The following is an 8,168-nucleotide window of genomic DNA, read 5'->3' as shown; positions in this document are numbered from 1 at the left end:
TTCGGAATATGTTAGCCTCATTACAAGGTACATCCCGCAAAGCACTTCTTGAACTTGGTCACAGCCTTCATTATTTTTTAACTGGTTCACAAGTGACCTGTGTTGACGGTGTTCTTTGGATGCTGCAAAGAACAGAATATTGTACTGAAAAACATTCTAAAGAACAATACAATTTCGGTTTTTCCGTTAACGGGTTCGTAAACGTAGTGTGTGTGCTTTTTTTCAGGTGCTTTCGCAGTGCTAATTTTTTGTTTACATACATTGAAAGACACCGCGAAGTCTGCCAACGAAGGACGCGGAATAGATTAAACTGCTAAAGTTTGCTCATCATTTGTCAGACTTTAGCAATGGGTTAATAGAAAACAAACCATTTTCATAACTTCATGATCATTTTAGGCGATGGTTTTAATTATAATGTAACATAAGTTCAGAAAAATCGGTTTATTTAGGTTCTGATAATTCACGCAATGCGAAGACCTTGCAATTCGGGTTAACGTAGTAGCGTCATGTCATGCTGCTTGGTGCATTCATTGCATCATACACTTCTGTAACGTTCATATTTGCATGTAAGTGCGACGTGTTTAGAGAACACAAGGATTTCATTCTTGAGACACTCTGTGAGCTCTTTGGGTTTTAAAATAAATTGACTCCAGTAATGTTGTTAATTTTTTTTTTTTGCTGTTTGGTGTTAACGTCCCAAAACCACTATAGTGGAGGGCCTTGAAAATTTTTACTACCTAGCTTTTTTTTTACCGTGCATCTAAGCTGACGGGCCTCAATCATTTTCGCTACCATCGGAAATGCAGCCGCCGGGGCCGGGTATTCAATGTCGTGACCTGCAGGTCCGTTTTCGAGTGCCTTTAGCACTAGACCACCGTGGCGGCGCTGGTTGATGTGTTCGCTAGTCAACAATGATACACGTGATATCTCAGGGGGTCTCATGTTTCTTGTAGGAGAGAGAGAAGGAAAAGTAATTAGGGAAAGGACGGGACCCTAGCCAGCCTTGAATGCGGTCGGCCTTCCTCAATGCCAAGGTTGGTGGGGAAGGGTTCTAAGAAGGAAGGAGGGAAACTTCATATAAATAATTAAGAAATTCAGAGCACGCTGTGCAGTCTGGAACAATATAAGAGAGAACACTTACTTCGTGTTTCAGCAGCGATTGCTTGTAATGTACTCGTACTTATAATAATTCGACATATTGGATTGCAAAATACGCCCTTCCGTTCGAAGATAGTGTTATGAACACTTGCACTCTTGTCAGCTGCGTTTTGTCACTCCGATGCATGAAAAGTTATTTCCATATTTTCTCTCGCATTTCTCAGCGCTGTACTCAATCGTGGAGGCCCTGTTATGGTTCACTTAGGCAGCACCAAGTATATGAGCTCGCTTATTTGAAGATTCGAAGATCCTCTTTATTTGCTTTATGACAAGAAACTCTCATAACCTAGCGTTAACGCGTACCATTTCCACAGAGGAAACATCAGCCGTTTAACTCAGTCTACTGACCTCACTTGGCGTAAAGCGGCGTGATGATGTTGACTGCATCAAAACGTCCCATTACTAGAAGTTTCCACCGCAGTTGCATCGACCTTTACGTAACTCATTTAAGGGTGTGGGCTTGCCGGGTCGGCAATGAGGTACGGCTTGTCATGAAATCTCACACCACGTTCGCCCTTGTCGCTCCACAGCCCTTCCACCTCGAACATGATTAGTTTGTTCTCTTCGGGATGTGGTCTCAGGAACACGCCCGGAACGTAGAGTCTGATCTGTGGTCCGGCCGCGGGCCAGTAGCGACCCAAGTTGATGCCGTTGATGAACGCGATTCCCTTCGTGTAGTTCCCAGGGTCTAGGAATGTGTCCAGCGGCTTCTGCCCTTCGCGTAGCTTGAAAGTGCCGTGAAAGAAGCGCGGCGTCTTCTTCTTGCCGTCCACGTCTCCTTTACCGTGGCTTTCCAGCAGGCGCATCAACTCGGTGACATCCCTGTTCCTCGTCACCGGCACAGCCTCGATGGTCCAGTCGGTCAGGTTGACACCATTCACAGTCACGTTCTGCATACCCTGCGCGCAAAGGACAGTACATTGTCAAATTGAGTCTGTTTTCTTCTTTTGTTTAGTGGCCCTCAGTCATTTCAACATGGTTTTGGTAGGGCTGGTACACTCTGCGGGACAAGGAGTATGGTGTAGCGGCTGTTCATATAAGGACGTAGCTCAATTTTAGAGCACTGTGTGGTCCAGTTCATTTCCTTCCGCTTGACTATAGTTTTGCTAGCTGTTTATTCAATAAAGACGATATTCGACGACACGCAGTTTTCAATATTGTTCCTTACGCAGCAGTTACTTATATGGAAAGTGACTACCATCCAGCAAGTAATTACCGCGTAGTCAAGCAAGTAACGCGCAACAAGTAATTACTAAGTATTAGTTATACTTATACTTATAAAGAATTACTTATAAAGAAAGTAATTACCATCGCAATGAGTTTATTTACAGAACATGTGTACTGAAAGAAAATCCTTGCTTAGCTGATATGTAATTGGGTCATGCGAATTTTGATAAAGCGTGCATAAAGTTTGTCTCAAAGTAATTAGGTCAGTTTCTGGGAAAATGGCATTATTATGTTCTAATCGGAAGGGCTTTTGTGAATTGGAGGGTGCACTGATAATCACTGAATATTTGTCACTGAATACAAGTAAGCACTTTTTTTTCGAACTGTTTATAGTAAACAGGCCATCACACAGTCACCCAACAATTTGTGATTTTATAAAAAACAGAGAATAATGCAGTCATTACCATCATCATCTCTCACTGTGCCCACAGCAGGGCCTCTCCCGTGTTTCGTCAATCAACCCCGGTCGTTCCTGTGATTGCTTGCGACTACGTTATCCGTATAAATTTTCTGAATCTCATGCGCCTACCTAGCTCTCCGCCTTCCTCTAACGTCCTTGCCTTCTTTTTGAATTGGTCTGTTACTCTTAATGACCAGCTGTTATCGTGCCTTCGCGCGAATGCAGTATTTTACTTTTCTTCGCATGCTTTAGGCTGCTCACCTTGGGGTCGAGATTCTTCGGTCCAAAGTGTTCTCGGCCCATATTTTCAACAAAAATGGAAATCCTTTCACCCTTGGTGAGTTTCACGGTCGCGTTTGTCACGACATGTAAACGGCTTGTCTGGAAGCAGCGCATCATGTGGCGCTCGTCCCTCACGAAAAGCTGGGCCATGTCACGCAGTGCGTGCACCTTTAACAACTGAGACCCGTTGATGTTCATGCGCACCTCCGTGCTGTACACGAGAAATCCGTAGTCCTGTCCCAGCTGCTCGAATGTCACTGGATACTTGGAACTGGTTCTCCTCAGCCATCCCTTCCGTCGGAAGTGGTCCATGACCTCTGCGAGAGTCATGACGTGGGTCATGTACACCGCATCCAGTTTTAGTTTTGGTGAACCCTTCGGAGCATCTCCCTGCTTGAGCGGTAAGTACTTGCCGATGACGTCTCTCAGCGAATAGTAGTAAGCCTTGGGGTCCCCGTCTTCGCCGATGGGGGCGTCGAAGTCGTAACTTGTCACTATAGGCGCGTCGCCGCTTGTGGCAGCCTTGAAGCCGAAGCTCGTTCCGCCATGATACATGTAGATGATAATGTTCGCGCCTTCGTCCATCAACTTCTTGAAGGTATCGAGGACTTTTGCCGGGTAGGCTGGATTGTTGTCCCAACCCCAGAAGTTCATCCAACCGGTGTAGTATTCGGCAACCAGGAGAGGACCTCCCGGTTTAACCTGGACCTTGCGGATCGTGTTGAAGATGGACATGTTGCACTCGGAAGCGCAGTTTCCGGCCGCCAATATGTCGCGTACCTTGTCGCAATAGAAGCGTCGTTCGTTGGGAAAGTTCGTGTGATACATTACCACGTCCTTGCCGAGCCCCTTCTCCTGTAAAGTGAGCATGAATTCCATGTAGTTCGGGTCACAACCGTTGTCCAGGTGACCGTACTCGTTCTCAACCTGGAACATGATGATGGGTCCTCCATTCTTGTACAGATATGGGACGAACATCGGTAGCAGCTTGTGGAACCATTTGGTGACTTCGTCCACGTACTCCTTTTGCGTGCTGCGGTAGCGTATGTTCGGATGCTTGCGGAGGAGCCAGTAAGGGTAGCCGCCGTTGTCCACCTCGCCGCATATGTACGGGCCTGGCCTGATGACGGCTAAGAGGTCAGCCTTCTTGATGGCTTCGAGGTAGGCCACGACGTCATAGTTGTCGATGAAATTGTACTGTTCCGGTTCCGGCTCGTGCCCGCTCCAGTCAATGTAAAAGTCTACGGCGTTCAGGCCGCCCATTCGGAGCTTGTACAGGCGGTCATCCCAGTATGCTCTGGGAACGCGAAAGTAGTGCATCGAGCCGCCCACCAGTCTAAAGGGCTGGCCGTCCTTGACAAAGGTGTGCTTGTCATAGTCGATGTAAAAGGAGCGGCCGCACGACGCTGGTGTGGCCAGGATCACGAGAATGGCACTCAAGCTCCATACGTCCATGCCTTCCATGGAGTTGCGGAAAACGTGCCCTCCTATAGAGAAGGCTCGCATAACATTCCTGATAAGTTCATAAAAACGTCTTCCTTTATCTCCGAAGCTTCTGTGGCCATTCGGAGAAGTGTATACGCATTACACCTGTTCCTCATCGTTGTGTTTTCGGAGAACTTCTATTTCGTGGTCTACTTGCTTCTTGTTTATTTGAAGCATCATCAAGTGAGTGCAGCGACGCGCAACGCTTTCCACTAGCATACTGGCATATGACGTGTCTAGTTGTTTTGCATGGCGCAAAATGTTTCGAATTTTTTTTTTATTTTGTGGCTGTGTCTGAATAAAATAACCCAAAGTAATGTATTCCTCGTGACAGTGATCACTTCTTGAATACTCATCACTTATACAAGCTCTTAGCGAAAGAAAAGAACTGTACGAGCAGTTGTTTCCTTTGTTACACATAGCGTTAGTGAAACTCTACTAAGAACGCTGCCCAAGAATGTATATGGGATGTTGTTTGTAGACTAATTGTAGTGCAGTGCGTATAAGAAATGTCATGAAATAAAAGCGGACGAATAGACAACTCGCCACCAGCATCAAGCGAACATACAACAATAGGAAAATGGAAACGATGTCGTTTATCCCAATATGGGGCCGCAACTAAAGAGCTGTTGGACGGTCTTAATGTAGCCAATCATATAATTCATGTTCGCCCGTTTTAAACCCTGACTGCAGTTAAATTTAGGAACGTCAAGTTTCTTGTTTTGCTTCTTTTTCAGCTCACGGAGATTCATTATTCATTATTGTTCGGGAATAATGAATTCTCATTCTACATAATCCATTGGTTATCCGTGCGTCTTCTATTTAATCACTAGCAAACGAAAAGTAGTTAGAAAATCATGTGTGAAATTACCTATCGAGCACTTCGCGAACTTGTTTAAGTTTTGCTTTCGGGTTTCCTACAGGGCGCATCAACTTTTGATTAAATTACGCTGCATGAATGAAAGCCTTAAGCGACTTGGCCCTTAGCTCGCAGTGAGGTAACATAAAAAACACTATAAGCATAGGTCGTCCATTCTTCTTTTTCCAAGCCAAACTTCCTTTTAGAAAAACCGGCAGATCTGATGTACAGTGGGAGCTGCCGTTTACGAAACAAGAGGTGGGTAGGTGACTGTGACGTAACTTTTTTCACTTAACCAACTTAATGAAATGACGCTACAGATATGTACATATTTTATACGCACACAGATAAGTTGATGAGCGGCGTATGTCTTAAATAACAAGTTGTTTATAGTTGAGCAACGATACCAACAAAAACTTTGGTTTTACCAACACGAGAAGTGTGAAGATGTTACGTAGTGCTTATGTTGCCTCCATTACAGCATTACCGCCTTTACCCGCCTTATTTTATTCTTGCGAAGTGTAACACAATACCTGTCTCGCGATTAACATATGTAGTTACCATTTCGAATAATTTATCTACATCTACGCTTATATAACACCCCCAAGAAGAGTCTTTAGGGTTTTAGGGTAATAAAATGAAATTAAAATGAAATATGTTTATTTTGGCGGAGAACGCACGCATGTTTTGTGAACCTGTGTGCTCTTGCGAAAGGGTTTCTTCACAGTTCTTCCACAAGGTGATCATCAGGTGGATCAGTGAGCACCAGGAGCGGGACAGGACTTGTTATCAGATGTGTTCATGATCGCAATGACAAGGCGTCTATGTAAACTGAAGTATCGTAATATTAATCATCATCATCATCAGCCTGAACACGTCCCCTGCAAGACAAAGGCCTCGCCCATGTTTCACCAGTCAACTCACTCCTGTACTTGCTGCTCCCACTTCATATTCGCAAATTTCGTAAACTTCCACACAACTTTGTGTCTCCCCCTAGCCCGCTTGCCTTTTCTGGCAATCCAGTCAGTTACCCTTGGTGACCGGTCGTTAACCGGTGGTTAACCTTCCTACGCGCTACATGCCCGGCCCATGTCTATTTCTTCTTCTTGATTTCATCTATGATGTCTTTAACTGAAGCATAGAGTTTTTCATTAGCAAGTAGAGGGAACTCTGGCTCTGCGACTGTTCCGCCACCATGCATAGGAACGATGGGTAATCGAAAAATGCATGGGCAGTAATTCCCGGCCAGGCCTTGGTCTGGGCCCGATATTCGTTTACTATATATTTCCCCACGATGACTCAAAGCAAGACACAGATTCAATACAACCCCGTCCCCTCAAAAAAGAAAAGAAAATTTGGGAACCCTTAAGCTTCGCGTTTCAGAGTAAAACACGATAGTGAAATCCAGCCCCTAGTACGCCCTTCAACCGCTAAGTGCATACATAAAATAGGTTTAGTTATACAAACACACGCACACAACCACACACACACACACAAACGCGTTTGCTTGCAAGAGCGACGCATCTATAGTAAGAGTACGGGTTTCTGATCTGTTTAACCGCACTTTTGTAACAAATTCAGGGAAATATTGTCAGTCATATAGTCACAAGGTCCTGTATTATAAATTGCTCGTAGGCGTGACTCTTGTATTTGTAAATGGTCACACTCTCTCCGTCTTGCTTTAGTTATCTGGCAATTGTTCGGCTTGTTCTTCTAGAGACCTTTTCCGGCCAACCGCAACAAGCGTCGCCTTATGAAATGGCCACTGTAGTACTTGACTTCTTAATGGTGTCGTGAGAATGAAAAGCTAAACCTATGCAAGTGCTGTGGTTTGTTGCAATAGCATTTTTTTTTTTTTGAAGGGACATAAAGAGTCTCACAACGCCTCACAGACGGCAGCACATTATCTGGAGTTTGCTGTTCGCTTGATCAACACCTGTAGAAAGGCATGATATGTTTTCCGCTAGATGGACATAGTTGTCAATATGTAGAGCTGTTTGAAAGTTCCTGTGTGTGTTTATCGGCGATGGCGGCCCTGTCCCGGCCTTTTTCGACGCAGTTTGATGGCTTCCCAAATGCGCCTACAAATCGCCGAATGGGCTCGTTTGGCATCGTGACACCTGTCGAACAAAATGCGTCAAGGAGACTCCTTCCACTGCGTGGCGTTTACGTAGTGTGTTTTTTGTTTTTTGAAGCAGCTGCAAGTAACATAGCGGCTTTGTGGTACACCTGCTTGCTACGTGAACGGCCCGGGTTCGATCCTCAATGGGATCCAAATTTTGTTCTTTACTTTATTTCCATTTTTCTGGATTTTTCGCTCACAACCAACGGTGCCGGCGTTGATGGCGGAATTTATGCGACACGGGCTCTCTAACGCTATCACGTTAAACAAAATTATCCACCTGGTACGGCTTGGCTCGACCACAGATTGGACTTCACTGAGGCCCGAGCCAATAATGTAGTCAGTGTTGCCTGAACATGGAACCAACAGCAAGTGATTTTAAGTAGCGCATATCAATGTAGTCAAGAGTTCGATGAAAGTTCGTTTGCTCCGGCATTGAATGAGATGAAACACGGGGACTGACGAAGTGTGGTGAAATTATCTAACGCATTGGAGCCGCATACTGGATATGTGACAACGACGTCCAGTTCAGTTCACTGACCAGTTCACTGGTCAGTGAACAGGTTAGGATAGAGTGAACAATACAGTTCACTGTATGCGGTTCCGAAACGTCACATAGTTTCGTCAAACTTAGG

At 45.1% G+C, this 8,168-nt stretch overlaps 1 protein-coding gene across 1 annotated transcript; it reads right to left on the bottom strand.

Moving 5' to 3' along the window:
- Positions 1–1,604: 1,604 nt before the first annotated feature.
- On the bottom strand, positions 1,605–4,531 carry LOC142774871 (beta-galactosidase-like). Its single transcript, XM_075876019.1, has 2 exons — positions 3,047–4,531; positions 1,605–2,057 (listed from the first exon to the last, which is right to left on the bottom strand). The coding sequence occupies exons 1-2, from the start codon at positions 4,529–4,531 to the stop codon at positions 1,605–1,607; spliced, it is 1,938 nt and encodes a 645-aa protein (XP_075732134.1).
- Positions 4,532–8,168: the final 3,637 nt, after the last annotated feature.

The sequence above is a fragment of the Rhipicephalus microplus genome, chromosome 10 (assembly GCF_043290135.1).
Source record: "Rhipicephalus microplus isolate Deutch F79 chromosome 10, USDA_Rmic, whole genome shotgun sequence".
In the NCBI taxonomy this organism is placed as follows: Eukaryota; Metazoa; Arthropoda; class Arachnida; order Ixodida; family Ixodidae; genus Rhipicephalus; species Rhipicephalus microplus.
The sequence above is the reverse complement of the archived record's forward strand: the minus strand, read 5'-3'. Positions and strand labels throughout refer to the sequence as shown.